The sequence below is a fragment of the Crocodylus porosus genome, unplaced genomic scaffold (genome assembly GCF_001723895.1).
Source record: "Crocodylus porosus isolate Cpor-Errol unplaced genomic scaffold, CroPor_comp1, whole genome shotgun sequence".
NCBI classification, from domain to species: Eukaryota; Metazoa; Chordata; order Crocodylia; family Crocodylidae; genus Crocodylus; species Crocodylus porosus.
The window spans coordinates 10,848,817-10,866,014 of record NW_017728924.1 but is presented as its reverse complement, the minus strand read 5'-3'; the positions used below and the strand labels follow the sequence as shown (position 1 = coordinate 10,866,014).

The 17,198-nt window shown below is 44.0% G+C and overlaps 1 protein-coding gene across 1 annotated transcript in view; it reads left to right on the top strand.

The window, feature by feature from the left end:
* Positions 1 to 264: 264 nt before the first annotated feature.
* The window catches only part of ZNF185 (zinc finger protein 185 (LIM domain)), a 63,161-nt gene continuing 46,227 nt past the window's right edge, over positions 265 to 17,198 (top strand). Inside the window, 10 exon segments of the mRNA XM_019540318.1 lie at positions 265 to 517; positions 2,371 to 2,446; positions 7,448 to 7,583; positions 10,885 to 10,929; positions 11,585 to 11,623; positions 12,545 to 12,619; positions 13,396 to 13,470; positions 14,221 to 14,301; positions 15,478 to 15,561; positions 16,774 to 16,812. Of these exon segments, the coding sequence (XP_019395863.1) occupies positions 2,422 to 2,446; positions 7,448 to 7,583; positions 10,885 to 10,929; positions 11,585 to 11,623; positions 12,545 to 12,619; positions 13,396 to 13,470; positions 14,221 to 14,301; positions 15,478 to 15,561; positions 16,774 to 16,812 (599 nt within the window). The 5' untranslated portion in view covers positions 265 to 517; positions 2,371 to 2,421.

Below are 17,198 nucleotides of genomic sequence, written 5' to 3'. Positions count from 1 at the left end.
AGGCAGGGGGGCCATCAGGGGCATGGCCGGGGTGTGCGGTGGGGGGAGATTGAGGAGCAGGGGCTGTGCAGAGGTGCTCTGTCAGGAGGGTCCAGCTCCCAGACAATGCCCTGATCCCTGCTGCTGCAGCAGTGAGTGTGAGGCTTTTTTTTTTAATGTGCCAGGAGGCTGGAGCTGGGCAGGGGATGGAGCTGCGCAGAGCAGCTGTGGGGGGCTTCTCCCACAGCTCCCCCCACCCAGGGAGAGGCAGGCACAGCCAGAGGAACTGCTGCTTGCCCCGTTCTTCCCTGCACGGGTCCAGAGGCAGTCCTTCTTACATCTAATTCCACTCTTATCTTCAGGGTCAGGCCAGACTCACTCCCTCCTGGGGGGTAACTTTGCCCACATCTCTATCTTCTTCCAGGTTCCTGGAGTGATTACCTTCACCCCCCAGGGCTGGACTTGCCAGACGAGCAGCTTCCTCAGCTCCTGTAGCGACTCTTCTCATTGGCGAAGATTCTTCCCTGGTTCTCTCCAGGTAAGCTGGAGGACTGGAGCTCTCCTTTAAGCTCTGGAATCAGTTCCCCTCTCTGGTGATCCCACCTGCCTTCTGCTTTTTCTTCTTGCCTCCCTCTCTTTCCTTCTGAACCCGGCCTGCCCTCCCAGTCTCCTCTATATCTCCTCTTTCTCCAGGTGTGTCCACTGTAGCAGCCCCCTATTCACTGCCTGCTTGACCCAGCTATTTTTTCTTTCTCTCTTTGGCGCAGTTTCTTTCTTTTCCCTTTGGCCACACTGGTTTCTTCCCTCTGGGTTCAAGCCCCAGCAGCTGGGTTTGCCATGGCAGCCTTTGATCTGCCGCAGCACCAGCCAACTCCTTTAATTTTCCATATCACGGTATTCTCTCCATCTGGATTCATCATGGTTCTTCTTGCGTCTTGGGGTAAGTTTTCTTCTTTTTTTCTCCTTCTCCCTGTCGTTCCTATGGCAGGGTACTTCAGTTACCCTGTCACACACTGTTTTAGGATAAGATGCAAATATGCCCAACTTCAGTTTTTTTCAGAGGGGATTCAGACTAGCAAAGTGTAATTAACCAAACCAGAATTTAGCAAAGGTCCCAATGATAACATCTTAGTCTGACCAAAAATACCATGGGATGTCATAGCTTCATAGTTTCATAGTTGTTAGGTGCTGGAAGGGATCTTGCAGATTATCGGGTCCAGGCTCCCTGCACTTGGGTGGGAAAGACTGCTGGGATCAAATGACCCCATTTCCAGTGGCCAGGACTTTGGGGAAGGTGGAAAGGTCTCCCCAACATCTGCACAGGTGCACTGGTTCTGTGCTGACTCTCAAAAGCTTCCGGGAACATCGCTACAGAAGATAATGCTCAAAGACAGCCCTTCAGCCAAAATCAACCTATAAAGAATGTAGAGCTCTTTGGATGAAAGAGGTAATATAATTCTTCATCACTGAGGCATTTAACTTACAGACTCCTGAAAGCATCTGTTAGTGTGGGTGTATGCTTATGCATGCAAGTGTCTATAGAACAAGATGACCACAGGCTACTTCAAGCCATATGCATGGCTGGCAGGTCATCACCAAAGGAATGAGGAGTTGTCAGTTCTATAGAAAGTGATGTGTTATGAAAGAATTTTGGTGTTATAACATCATCAATATGGGTTTCCTTGGATTTTGAGTGCTTCCAGGCATTTGTTCCTGGGAAGCCTCTTATTCCCTGTGTAGGAAGGTTAGATCTGCTATGATTAGACTGGAATTAATGGATCTGAAAATGAATCCAAGTGATTGAATTAGTTCTAGACAACTTTCTCACATCAGTCCCTGGATGTATAGTATGTGGGGGAGGAACCTAAGACTGCCAAAAGGATTAATTGCAGTAGGAGGGGTAACACATTTCGTATCTTTAATTCCTGGTACTGTGTTAATACTGTATTATGATGTTCATAAAATTGTTGTTTACTAATATCCAACCTAGATGTCCCTTGCTGCAGTTTAAAACTATTACTTTTAGCCTTTTCTCCTGTGGACACACAAACTAGTCTATCGCCATCCTTTTTATGATAACGCTTAATATATTTAAGAACTGTTTTATAAATTCCTCCCTCAGTCATCTCTTCTCCAGGCTAAATAATCCCAGGTCTTCCAGTTTTTCCTTGGAAGTCATGATTTCTTTGTGGCTCTAATAATTGTTGTTGCTTTCCACCAGACTTTTTCTCATTTGTCTATGCCTTCCTTGAAGTGAAGTACCTGAAACTGGACCCAGTACTCCAAGGGAGGCCTTACCAGTGCTGAATAACACACTCCTCTACAGCTGGATTTGAAACCATTCATAACCAGATGAACAAACTGAGTTTCTTCTCTTTTCAGGTTCTTCAGGTGTACACATTGCTTTGAACTGGAACTAAAGTAGAAGCATACTTGAGAGCCATGTTGTCCCTTGGTGTCAGCAAAGGTAAAATCTTTAGTTTTGCATAAACCTCTTAACAGCCCTCTGCTTCCTTCAGACTTTCTCTTCATTATATTTTCTCAGTGACATGAATTTCACTTTCCTCGATTGCCTGATTCATTGTTTAGTTTGTGAAATTCCATATGCCCTACTCCTTACCACTCAGATAAGCTAACTACAGAATTCTTTGAGTTTGATAGTTCACTGAATTAGAATTCTAATGCCCACAAAGACTGAGAAAGCTGGAAAATTGGCAACCTTTCCTGATTTTTATGGTGAACAAAATAATAGTAAGTTTGTGCGTTATCCTTCTTCAAATCTTCCATTAAAACCTTTGGTTTCCTCAAAAAAAATTGTTATAATTAGGCCTGCAATATGTTAGGGCTGCTGCCTGTACCATTAACCAGTATTGTCTCATTGCATCCTGTGCTCCCCCTGTATCTAAAAGGTCTTTGGGACAAGATATACGGTAGCTCCTATTTTATATGTGTACAGCACGTAGCACAATGGTGTTCTAGTCTGTTATCAGAACTTCTGGGCACTACGCTAATTTACATCATAAATAAGTCTGACTCTACTTTTCTTGGATTGCCTCACTTAATCAGGGTGCAATAATCTTTTTGGAGCTATATTTCATTCAGCAATACTATCTGCCCAGATACCAAACTGTGAGGTATCATTTTTGAAATAATGTCGTGTCTTACCCACACAGTCAAAAATTTAATGGATCCTTTAAAATGCAAGTCAAATCTTAACAGATGTGAAATTTACTAAATCTGTAAGCAACTCAAAACAGTAGTTCTGTGAAGCGTGAAAGGCCACATTAATTTTACTAAAGTCAACAATCTCATTTTCAAAAATGTTATTTTCACTTTTATAAAAGTAACACCTTTATTTTCAAGTGTCAGTATTCAAGAGTAAAAGTATTATTTTCTGTTTGGCATGAAGGACTTATTTACACACAAAATAACTATGCCAGCACATCTTCCTATTGTGAGTACAGTTATACCATTATCAAGATAAATATTCTGATACAGTTATTCCTAAATGAAAAAAACTAAGTTATACCAATGCAAAGTATGATTTGAGCTGTATAACTGCATCCATATTAGGGGCCCTTCTGATACGATTTTTTAAAAGTAAAAAACCAACACCCTTACCTGATGTAGTTGAGCAGCTATGCTGGACATGCATTTGCACCAGACTTTGGAAATTAAGCAGAGCTGGACCTAGCCAGTACTTAGATAGGAGATCACATTGGATTAGTTTTGGGTGCTGTAGATTTGAGGCAAGGAGTCATGGTTGAAGACTTGGGGCCAAATCCTATTTCATCTTTGTGCCTCTAAAAGCCACTTATGTAGCTGTGTTACAGATGTTTGGGGCATTAGTGTAGATTTTAGAATCTGTTTTAACTTGTATTGGTGCACTTGTTCTGGGCTAACCTTCTATATTCAGAAGGCTCTGGGATGGCTAGGTAGGCTCTGTGGTAGAAGAGGATCACTCAGGTATACACATTAACAGTGTGTAAGTCTCTGAAAGCATGGTCAGAGAAAAAACCATGAGGAGCTTCTCGGGTGGAAGGGGTGGGAAGAGATGGGGATACTGCTACCTTCTGAGTCCAATAGCCAAGGGACTATTAGGGCACTTGCTCAGGGGTTTAGGGACCCAGGTTCTAGGTCTGTGAACCCAGGGGGTTTTGAATCTGCATCTTCCACTTCCTAGCAAAATGTTTTAACTGTCAGCTGTTTTCTAGGACATTTTGATCCTTCTGCTGAAACTGGCCCCTTGTGCAGCCAACAGAGAAGTAGATATGTGGCCTGGAGAAAAGCAAGTCAAAAGGAGGGCAACCCACTGATATGGGCACTGCACTGGAATGAGGGTCCTGGCCCCTATCCCCAGGGGACTGGAACTGTCCCACTATTGCTTATCCTTTTCTCCAATAAATATTAAATGTAATGTGTAGCAAGGCCATTGGAAGGGGTAAAAAACAAGGGTTTCTTCCCTTCAAGGGCAGCAGTCATCTCACTGAACCACAATCCTTTTAGCTTGCTCTCCTCCTAGCCTTGCATAACTTCCCTGCTTGGCTGCCCAGTGGTGAAGTTCAAGAGGAGGCCACTCTGGATAATGCCTAGCCTATGGCCTGGTGTTAGAGCACTTGGCTGGGAAATGGGAGATGAAGGATCAAACCCTTTCTGAGTGAAGAGGAAACCTGGAACATGGGACTCCCATTCCCTAGGCAAGTGCTCTAACCATTAGGTTACTGGGCAAAAAAGGTGGGAGGATCCCCACCTCTTCTATTCTATTTTGGGTAGCGTAATAAAGATGAAATGGGATCAGCTCTCAGTGCATATTTTGACACGGAAATTAAATGAATAGCGAGTCTTCATTTGGCCCCATCATCACTACGGAAGTGAGGGATGGGAATAAAAGAAGTGAAGATGCAATATAGATATATTACTATAAAAACTGAGAGTGGCATTCTGTTCTTTTCTGGATGTTTAGACAACCTGGTTTGGTTCTCTATGGCCATGTCCACACATGGTATGGGCATTTGGTTCCCCAGGGACAACTAGCAGCAGCACATTTTGCGCTGTCACTAGTGTGGCATGGGTGTGCCCTGGGAGCAACATGCTCTGGTGTGCAGCAGGTTACCCTGGAGGTGGTAGGGGAGGCTGGCCCCAGCAGCCTTACCTGGGGTCCTGGGAGCCTTCTGGGGCTGCAGCAGTGGTGATTCTGCCTCATGGAGCCTGGCCAGCAGCCGCAGCACAGCTCCAGGCAACCCGGTTCCACTTTTGAGTGTCGTGCACTGCTCTGCTTCTTTTCTCTGCCAGGTTTTTTTGACCTCTCGATACCCAGGGGTCCAAAAAACCCTCTTCAGTGCTCCGTTGCAGTGTGGAGAACAAATGAATGTGCAATTTGTGGCGCTGCAGATGTGCCTGCAGACATGCCTGCAGTGTCATATACCGCACGGCTGCACTTGTCTGGACATGGCCATTGAAGTCCTCAAAATGCTACTTATGCAAAAATGACATTTTGTTCCTCAGAATGTACACACATAGGTGGCCGTGTATGTTCCCAGACTAGACTGGGCATGCACTCTGAGAAAGTGAGCTCCTATCTTTTCACTTCAAATAGGTAGGGTGGCTAAGGCACTTCAAATTTTCTCATGGGGAAGCTCTATTGGTGCATCCAGACGAGATGAGCATGCACGTGTGGTATGCAGTGCTGCAAACCACACGCACTATACACATAGACTTTTTTACCTGCACTGCTAATTCAGTGTGGCAGGGTTTTTTGACACCAGGAGATCCCAGTGTCAAAACTGCATCTGAAAAAAGCGGGGCAGCGCATGTAGTAGCAGCATGCACTGCCTGAAACCAGAACCGGCCCTGCCAGAGCTACACTCCAGCTGCTGGCTAGGCTCTGTGCACTGGTTCACCACTGGTAGAGCCTCGGGAATCCCCCAGGACCCCAGGTAAGGCTTCTGGGACCAGCCCGGGTGCTGGCCTCAATCTACCCTACCCTACCCTACCTGCGGCAGCTTGTCACATGCCAGAGTGTATGTGCGTGAGCATTCCCAGGGGAGAAGCAGCAGCAGCACAACTATGTGCTGCTACTATTTGTCCGTGGGGAAACGCATGTGCACAATCATTTAGATACGTCCTATATCCCTAGTGAGAAAATTTTGAATAGAGGCTTTTCCCAAAAATATTCTCATTTTACATCCAGCTGCATTTGACACCTTGTGGGCAGCACTCAGTCCAAGATCCTCAAAGGTATTTAGATGTCTAACTCCGTTAGGTCTTAGACACCTAAATATCTTTTAAGGGTTTTGGCTTCAGTAACCTTCATAATGTCCGTGTTAGATGTTTGCTGCTCTCTTGCTGAGCCCAGCTCCTCTCCCAGCTCCTCCACATCCTCCCATCTTTTCCTAGTTGCTTCCTGGGTTTTTTTGGTCCTCTCAGTCCTCATCTGCTTTTCCCATCAACCTGTCCTGCTTTCTTTCTCATGTAATCTTTGTTCTGCTGAGAGAATTCAGTATCTCCTAACCACCACCCCTTCACATTTTCTATCCCCTACTTCAAGAAAAATATTAATTAAGATATTGAAGTGGAAGATGTAATTAAAGTCAGAGTAGGGATGGGAGTGAGGAGGATGGTAAGTAGACTTTTTTGACAGGTCACATTAAAGACAAAGGCCTATAGTGATAGGACACCCATAGCAATTGTTTTTGGAGGCTCCATTCAGACTCAGAGCCCCACTGTGCTAGGTGCTGTACATATATTTAGATAGATATGTTTGATCATATTTGTAGTTGAAGTAACAATAAGTAATCAAAAACTCACAATAAGCAGTTGAAAGGTATCTCCTTTCCCTCTAATTCAGACCTGACACTAGACAAAGTTGACAGCTAGGATGCATAAGTTTTATTTGCCCTTGATAAAGCATATCCTAAACTTGGCTCACCCCCAATCTACAGAAATGTCAAGCTACTTCTGAAAATCAGAAACACAATTTCCCCCAATCTCACATTTGCCATAGCTAGAACTACTCATAATAGATACCAGTGATGCAAAGGGAAACACAGTCTGATCAAACATTTAAAAGGCAGTCACCTAAATGCTCCTGGTGTTCTGCTCTAGGAAGACAATTCATTAAAGTTCAACCCTACTCTTACAGGAGCACAAGCAAATGAGTTGTATATATTTCAGCAGAGGGTGCTATAAACTAGGATATCCAGTGTAAAGTGACACTGAAGTCCACTTTGAAGTTTGCTTCTGACTTTACTGGCTGCCTAATGCCTTCTGCTAAAGTATGTTTGAGTGGGTCAAACATTCCCTTATTGTTGTAAATCTATTAGAATAAGAAATGGAGGCTGATTTCTGTTTTAACTCGAACTGAGTGTTGGCTGGATCAATTGAGAGTGGGATTTCTTACCCTTAATCAACAAGCCCAGTGCCTCCGTCCTCCACCTCCACTAAATCATTTCCTCTTGTTTGGTATTAGATGGTGTCATTCCACCTACCGAGGAAGATCGCAGGAAGATCATCAGGCAGATGAAAGTGCGCACCACATTAAAAGGGGACAACAGTTGGATCAACCCACAGAACTCAGATTCTGAGGATGAAAGAAAGAGTCCATTGTAAGTGGGATTACCCCTGCCAGCTTTTTGTCCCTGTCTCTCCCCACCCTTCCCCCTCAAACTGAGCTGTTTTAGGAGACCTCATTCCCCAAACTCACTGAAGTCCTAGACACCCCCATCTCTATCTGGATCTCCTTGCCTTGTTATAGGGTCCTGCTGCTGGCTGTGAATTTCAGTCACATGGGCACATTACTTTTATTTACTTTTGATAAATGCACATTAGAGGGAATTCTGTAGAAATGACTTTTCCAGGGAGCAAGGGAGCCAGCAGCTCAGAGAAATTGTTAAGCTTCAGGAACCAGAACAAAATCAGCTGAACTCATAGAGCCAGATTCTGCTCTCTGGTTGATGGGAAGGCAAAAAGGGTCTATAAAGCTGCCTTGTTTAAATAGATGCAGATCCCATTGGTGGAGAATCTCTGAATGATATGGAACTGGCACAGCTAGCTTTTCCTTACCGTTGGCTGGTCCCAGCATCAGGGCATACAGCAACCTTTAGCTACTCACCCTTGGCATGGGTCATTGAGTGAAGCTCTGCACCACTTGCCCTGAAGGTCCAATTTATGACATTGTTTAATTAAAAACAGAAACAAATAAGTCATTGTTCTCCAAACAAGCCTTTCAAAAGCTAATGTTTCTATCACCTTAACACTGAGGAGCATGTGTAGAAACCTTAGCATATCAGCAAGTTGGGACCTGCCTGGTAGTCGCAGGACTGCCCAAACCTAACTCTGGCTTAGAAGTGGACATTTTCTGATTTTCTCTACTCGTCTCTAAAACTACATCTACATCTAGAACACCTGAGCTACCAGGAAGCCTTAGACAGCCTGATCCCTGTACCAGCTTTGTGGTCAGAGCATCTAACTGGGCACATCTACATGTGATATTAATTTGAAGTAGGCTTACTGTGCAGTAAGTCTACCCAGGATCATGTCTACAAATGCTCCCTCTTGGGAGCAGATATGCTTCTAAAGGGCGTGTCCAGACGAGCGCAGCTGTGCGGTATGTGGAGCTGCAAACATGTCTGCAACACCACATACCACACAGTCAGGTATTCTGCACACTGAAAGGGCACACTGCCTGTGTGTGCGCTACTCTGGCTTTTTATTCTGTGGGGTTTTTTGACCTCTGGGTATCCAGGGGTCAAAAAAACCCATGAGAAAAAAACTGAAGCAGCGAACACACGGGTAGCACACACCACTGAAAAGCAGAGCCAGGCTGCTTGGAGCCGCACTGCTGTTGCAGTCCCAGGAGGCCCTCAGGACCCCAGGTAAGGCTGCAGGGGCCTGCATAGTGCTGGCCCCAGTCTCCCCTATCACTTCCAGTTTAAATTTCTGCATGCCAAAGCATGTGTGGCACAGGTGTTCCCCTGGGAAAAGTAGCTGTGACTCAAGGTGTGCTACTGCTACTTGTCCCTGGAGAACCAAATGTCCATGCTCATCTGGATGTGGCCAATGGAAGCAACCTGGTACAGGGATTCTCCCCCTGGGTGCTAGCGCAGGGGCTAGCAGGGAGCACGGGCTGGTCCCCACGCACACAGGGACAGGAGAACTTTGCCAGTTGCAGCAGTAGCAGTTGTCTCCTGGCCCTGTACGCATAAGATGGGGCCTGATGTGCATGGGGCCAGGAGACAGCTACTGGTGCAGAGATTTCATGTCCCATGCACATGGGGACAAGCCCTGTGCCCAGCAGGACTTCCCTGGTCAGCCTGAGACTGGCCAGGAACTGTCCCGTTCTAGGCTGAGTGGGGAACTCTCCATGCAGCCCAGAGCTGGCTGGGACCTGCCACCGAATGGGACAGTTCCCAGCCAGTCCCAGTAGCCCTAGTGCTACTCAGCTCCCAACTCCTGTTGGGAACCAGAAGTTGAGCAGCACAAGGACAGGGGGGTGGGCAGAGAGCTCCCCTGTCCCGGTGCTGTTCAGCTCGCAGTAGTGCCAGGACCAGAGGAATCCCCTGTTTCCTTTTGCCTCCCTAGTGTAGGGGCTGACCAGGAGCAAATTTCTTCCCAGACAGCATCTATACATGCACAGTTAGCTTACTACCTGTATTTATGGGTAGTAACTAACTGTGCAGTAGATGAATTTACTGTGCCATAAATGTTTGCATGTGTAGACCCTGATGCTTCACTGTGGAGTAGATTAGTCTACTCCACAGTAAAGCATCTCACATAGACACATGTGCTGACACAGGAATCCACCTCCACCTGTGTGGTTGCAGGGTTAGGACCTATCAACATAAATATATGGGGTGGGTGAGGAGCAAGAGCCCTCACCCCTTTGGATTTTTTGTAAATAACTCTCTCATGATCAGTTTTACTGCTGCTTCCCCTACACAGCCTCATGTCATTTCTCATTATACCATGCCTCTCAGTTAAACAACAGGACTTCCCAGGAAGAGCCCTTGCTTTCCTCCTATCCTCCACAACATCTTGCATATCAGGGTTGTTTAAATAATAATAGCAACCTGTGTGACATTGGGAGCATGGTGCCTTGAGGGGGCATTTTCACCTCACCCTGACATGTGAGAAGCTGAAATCTACTGAAGATGAATAATGGGGAGACCAAGGATACAGCTACACTGTGTCTGGCACTGTCAGTGATGGATTCCCCTGAGCAAACCCTACCCAAATGCTCCAGCTCACATGGGCCAAATCCAGAATGCCCATGAAGGCACTTGCGGACATCTCTTACAGCCACTTTTGAGCATGCCACAGATTGAAGACTAGAGAGCAGCTGCAGTCTTTGAACCCAAAGCCTATCAGAACTATGGCTGTAAGGACCATACAAATACCTTGGTATGTAGCTAGAGAGTAAGAAAGGTGGAAATCTTGGTTACTTAGATTGTAAGCTTTTTTTGGTTTGTGTTTGTACAAAAGCCCAGGACAATAGGGTTCTGGTCCATGCTGTGTGCTCAAATGTGGTACTAATATCAATAATAGTAAGCCAAAATTTTAAGATGTCAACTGATTTGCAAAATATCTGTTTATTATTGCCCAGCCTGAAGTATTTAAATGGATCTCATTTTTACAAAGTAGTGGGCACCCAGCCTCTAAAAACCGGGCCCCTGCAAAGTTGGGTACTGCAAAATTGAGGTGTCTCAAATGATGAGCCTCTTCTAAAAACCTTGGTCTAGATACTAGTGGCCTGATTCCTGTGGGTCTGCTTGCTTCTTTGTTTCTCACACAGCCTAATTCTAGAGTCAATAGGTTTCATTGTTTAACAAATTATGTGACTATCATGTTGTTGCATCATATTTTGGGGTTCTAACCCCAACTGATGGTGTTTCTTTCCTGTTTCCCTAGGAGGCTTAAACCACAGTCACCTTCTGCAAATGGCCATTCAGACAAGTGAGTTCTTTCTGTAAAAGATAAAACATTAACTACATTGACAATTTCCTTCTTTCTCCTCCATCTGAGCATGCAGATTCGTTTAAGGGGGCACTGTCATAGCAATTTCTTCACTTCACTAATTCTAAAAAGTTCAGTTCAGGACATAGTGGGCATCTCTGCACATGCATTAATGTGCTGTTGTTACTATGCATTAAGTTTGGTATCTGTAAAAACAGGTACTAATTCAATGTGCAGTAACCATTGCTACTGCGCAGTAAGCACCAGCGCATGGCCTTTTAGTGATGTTAAGGCATAGGAGACTAATTCTACTGCACATTAACACGTCATGGCAAAAGCTGTGCTAATGTGCAGTAAGTATAATTAATCTAGTGTGCATTTAGCGTCTCATGTAGACATGACCAGTGTGTCCTGACACTGTTCCATAAAGAAACCATTAAGGGTTATTTCCAATCACAACTGTCAGATGTGATTCTAAGATGTATCACAGAGTGCACTTGGCTGGATTTCTACTTTAGTGGCTTTGGATAGTACCAGAACTCCTTGCTGAACAGACAGCCTTGTATTCTATGGCTATTTCCCTTTGAGACTGATATTGCCACTGCTGCTTTTCCCTGTCAGTTTTTTGATTTACTGATATCTGTTCCCTGTGCAGGTGTCCAGGTTCCAAGCCTCCCTCTGGTTACCTTATCAGGTTGGTATGCAGAGTCCTCAGCCCTCCTAGGAGAGGAAATACTTGGGCTGTAGATGAAATAGAGGGAAGATTTGGGAAATATCAATAATACTTGAGCTTCTACTCTTAGATTAGGGACATGGTGGTTCCTGACAGAGGATAGCCCCTGAGAGTAGATGTTTCAGTGCTTAATGAGAAGTTTAATGGTATCTTTCGTGATAATGAGAAATCAGATCTAATAAGCTGGGCAATAGACAACCCCAGCATTGGGGGTGTCAGAAAGGCATTCCCCTGTCCATCTTACAGAGCACTGCATTGGTGTTCAGTGAAAGTGTGGACAACATCTTCCAGTGAGGAACTGTGTATTAACTCATAGTAGAAATGGTGGACCCACAGTCTTGCACAGGATCACAAATCCTGTCTTGCTCCATCTGACTTTCATGGGACTTTCATATGGGAGATGATTTTACAATGTTGACTAAAACTCTGGGATAAAAAAGCAGGGTTTTCTCCCCCCAAACTGACTCTTTCAAGGGAGCAGATCCTATTTCATCTGTGTCTATTAGCCAAAATAATAGGTGTATTTACCTCCTAACCATTATTCTACTACCCGCTAAAGTTCTGGGTGAGTACTGGTACACATTAAGAGTCATAAGGTCATCATGCTTCAGTAGAATGCTAGGCTGGGGAGTGTACCATAGTAATGGACAGAGATTATACATCCATAAAGCACTAGTGCTGATCACAGCCACTCATATAACTGTCATGGGAACAAAGTCCTGCAGTTTATAAGCTTGATTGTTTTAATGGAGAGACTCATTCAGATGTTACTTTAACATGGTCCTCTCCCCCACAGCCTGTCTTAGTGGCTTCCTCAGGCTCCTTCTAATCTTGGTTCTGTAACTGGCCAGGTAACTAACTACCATTCTCCTGTTTTGCCAGAGGAGTTTTCACCAAGACTGTTGATAAGACTCTTCCCCAGATGACTTCCCCGTCTTTTAATGGAGCACAAAAAAGGTTTGTCTGACCTGTTCTCAGTCAAGGTCTGCTTGAGCTATTATTCAACATTAACTAGGGATCAGGTTTTGATTTTGGACAGTATATATGGGTTCCCATGGATCTCCATTACATTCTGGAACAGAGGGGCATTTAAAGGAAAAGCCTCATTTCCACCACCTCCTATAATTCACAGAGGATGAAGCCTGTTAATAGTCACATGGATTAGACAAAGTGAAGGAAACTGGAAACAAACCCTACGATATTTTATACAGTAAAAAACACAGACTCTGGTCAATTGAAACTACTTGCATAATTACACTGAATTCAGCAAATTGTTGTGGATGGGGTCAAGTGATACAAAGACAACTGAACTGACCCTGCCCATTTAGAAGGGTCTCTCTTCCCAGAGCAAGGTAAATTGAGTGCTTGAAAGCCACAACGCACCTACGAATTAATCCCTTTATTGTCCAAAAGAAAGCATTGTTAAAAGAGGTCTCTGGTGCCAGAACATTATCTGTCTTTGAAATAGGGTAGCATAATTTGATGGGTGGGGAGTCCTGGGTCAGATAGGATAATTCTCAGAGGTGCTTAGATCTCAAATCTCAGCCCAGGGCACCTTAAAAAACCAATGTACTTCCATACTTTGAACACTGTTAGCTAAACTCATAGGTAGAATCCACTGTGTCACTCTCCTCTTGTGAAATGTTCTCAGGTGTGCTTGGGGGAGACATTGGCAAGAGGGTACGAGGTCATGAGTGTCATGTTAATAGATGTTGAACTGTGTTTGTCTACAGCACTGCAGCTAAGAGTGCCAGCCTCCCGCGTGTCTCCTCCAGAGTCAAGATGACAACTGAGGATTACAAGGAACTGTGAGTGTACTGAGAGAAGCAGTGCTCTCCTTATCCAAGTGCTAAACAGCTGCCTCTAGGCCATAGCTTGGCACAGTAACCTGGATGATGAAGCCACCTGTGGAATAAATGCCCAGTCAGGCCAATCATTCCATTTGCTGAATGTTCCAGCAGCCTTCATTTATAAAGGAAACTGCTGCCTAGTACTTTCTCAGGGCTTGAATGAGATTTAGATGGCACCTTGACCTTCTACTGGCCTTCTGCCTGAGGTGACTACCATCCCTAGTGACTCCAGCTGGGACAGGAGGCAGAGGCCCCCCACAAAAGGGAACTTGCTCCATAGTATTGCTGGCCTTCCTGCACCCAGGAAAATGCAGAAATCCCTTAGCAGAGCCATGACAATTTCAGCCTAATTTTTTTAGATCATGGTTGGCTGTGATCTAAAGAATCCCTGAGAAGTAGCTGAGCATGCAGCATTCCTATCTTTTGAGGCTAAAGCCCTATATATATTAGGAAAATCTTAGAGGTTTGTTTTCATTGTGGTGCACAGGAAATTAAAGTGTCTCTTAAACTATGGTGGGGCTTACAGTAAATGAATCCTGCCCCTCTGTACTGTGCTGAAGTTTACCCCAAACCATCAAATCTGTTCATTTGCCTTGGTCTAGGTGCTTCAAAATCTGTTGCTTAATGCCTGCTGTTTTGAATTCCTCTAAGACTGCTTACAGAATCAAAACCATTAATGTAGTTCTCCCCTTCTCCATCGGATTTCAGGGCTGCGTATAATGTGAAACCCACATCAGCAGATTTAAATGAAGAGGAGCTACCTTTTAGTCCAGATGAACACAAAAAGAGGTACAAACTGCTGGAGTCAATCTATTTTCAAGCAGTGGTTGTGGGGCTTTGGGGAAAATGGACCCTGCTGAGTATAACTCTTTATTACCGTAAGGGTCAAGCTTATGAAAATGTTAGCTGAGCTATTGGGACTGATTGCAATGTAATAATAATAATACATTTCTATATAGAGCACATCAGTGCCACAGGCAGCAGGGCTCCTAACAACATATAATTATAAGCCTGACATGATTCAAAATGACAGCATGGCCCAATTAATTTCTTAGCTGGTAAGGGGGGAACAGAGAACTCATCAGCTGCAGGCTGTATAAGTTAAAGTATGGAAATAATGGTGCATAGGAATAGAAATATTCCGGCAGTGAGGTGAGCAGTCTACCAGTATCCATGCCCTCCTTATGCCAGCATCTCAAATCAGAACATTTTTTGGATTTGGATATACATCAAATTAGAACTTTATAGCTCAGGCCCCTATTTAGTTTTCACATCATTTGTTAGGAAATGTGCTTCCTCCATAATGATGTTGTTCTTGAGACACTGCCTCAAAGACAGACGATCAGAGTTCCTGATACTTTATGTAAGATTTGCAGAAACACCTTGCTTCAGGGAAAGGATTGAAAAACAGAGTGACCAGCCCAATGTGCGTAAAAAAAAAATTCCACGTCTTACTCACACATCCATGCTTCCCCTGCCCAGACATTGGGCAGTGAACCTTTTGAATGAATCTGTAGAGACACCCAGTCTTTGCAATATTCCAGCTATGAGGCCAATACCCCATTCTCTGTACTTGTTCTGTTGTATTATGTACTAATATTGCATTCTCATATGCCTTCATCCTATAAACTCTTTGTGTCCTTGGGCAGTAATCCCTTGTGATAGGGACTGTTTTTTGATCTTTCGTACATTGCAAAGCTCTATGTACACTCATGGCACAGTATAAATGTCATAAGGGATGTAATTAATACCTTTGCACTGGGTTCCACAGCTAAATAAAGAATAGAGATAGATATAACATTGTTACTGCTCTTCACTTCTACTTGATTTAGGCCCTTCCAAGTGCCTGGCCTTTCGGAGTTGGAGACCAGTCGTCAGTGACTTATTCACTTTTAGTCCTCTGTATTCTCTGCTTTCTGTCTTTCAGCAACATCATTAAAATTTGTCCTTTTCCTTCTTTTACAGAACAGAGGCAGCCAACAATGTGCTGAAGCGCACAGCTAGCAAGGAGCGTGCTTATGTCCTGTCAGCTGCCAAGAAAAGCAGTGGGTGAGTTTCTAGGGCAGGTTTGGGGGGACTGAAAGAGAAACTATTCATTGGTGTTCCACCTAGCTATGGTCCAACCCAAAGCACTATTAAAGGCAATGAGAATCTTAACATTAATTTCCCAAGACCTTTGATAAGAAACACCAGTGTGAGCTTGTACTCCATACCCTGGACATCTTGAAAGCTCTCCTCACCAGAGAGGAAAAACATTTATGGAAAGAAACTCATCATCTTTTTTAACACTCTACTAGATCCATATCTTCAGGTTTGATGTTTCAGTAGCAATGCTAACAGCTTGCTTTTCCCAAACCAGTATTATTGCAAAAGATAGCAGGAGAGAAGGGATTGGTGAAAAACCAGTATGGGACACCCAACCACTTTCAAAGAAACTGGAATCCAAGCAGGATTTGGATCCAGTTCACATAAACTCTTTGGCAAAAAAAACAGTTTTTACTCTCTATGTGAATAGTGCATAGAATGATGTAGCCCACATTTCAATTATAGCCCCTTGACACTACTGTAAAACAAAAGCTGTATCAGTAAATATGTGGATGCATAAAATATTTCTGGTGTATGAGACTCCTCCATCCTTCTCTTTCATGTGGGCAGTAATGGCAGGTGTCAATAGCTGAAGAAAGATTGATTTCTCAGGAATACTGGCTTCAATCTCTGCTACTTAGACTTGTGTTATCATTTTTTCTCCTGGTATAACTCAGGATAGTACAGTGAGGCAGCAGGGTGGGTGTCAGCACATGGGAAGGAATAGGAGAGCCAAGGAATAGGTCTGCTGTGATAGACACTGGCCAAATTGAGCAGGGATATAAATGGTTATTTAAGTTACCCAAGGATGATAAGACAGGGTAGACTGCACTGTATACAGTTCAGTTGGTGGGCTAAATAAGTATATTATATGACAAAAGGATAGGCACATGTGTAATAAAAACACACTATGAGAAAGGTAGAAAATAAGAAGTGGATATTTGTGGAGACTTTACACTGATTTCACCCTTCTTCTGTATAAATTGCATGATTTTTGCATGTTTAGTCAATGCCAAATCTGTGCAAAATGTCACTTAACCCCAGTTGCCCTATGTTTAAATGTTAGCATTGCCCTTCAGGTCCCAGTTGAATTTGTTCCATGAAAACAGTTTCTATACAAGATCTGAATTTGCCTGCTGATTTAATGTAACTACTGTTCTTCTGTCTACTTTATAGAAGCCCTACACAAGAGTTGCCACCTTTATTTGCCAAGAGGTGAGTCCTTGGCTATGTGCTCCAGAAATTATTCTGAAGCTGCTCTTTTAAAATATAGTCGTAATATTTGGGCTTCTCCTAAGTTTGGGGGTGGGGGGCTGAAGTTTCCAGATGGTGTCAGACTGAGAGCAGGGAAAGTCCCAAGATATGATTGGCCCATCTGACTGGGTTGAATCAAGTAGGGGACTGATGGTATTGATTTGGTTTGCCAAGAAATCTAAAATTTTGGGAAAATAATAGGGACTTTTATTTAATAGGGAAAAATAAAAGTTCCCTTACTCTTCCGGGAGAGACTGGTTCCTGCAGAAAAGGCCACCACTGCTTTTTTAACTTTCTAAGCAGTCAGTCCCACAAAGAAATTGTGGAAAAGAGGATGCTCCTAACCC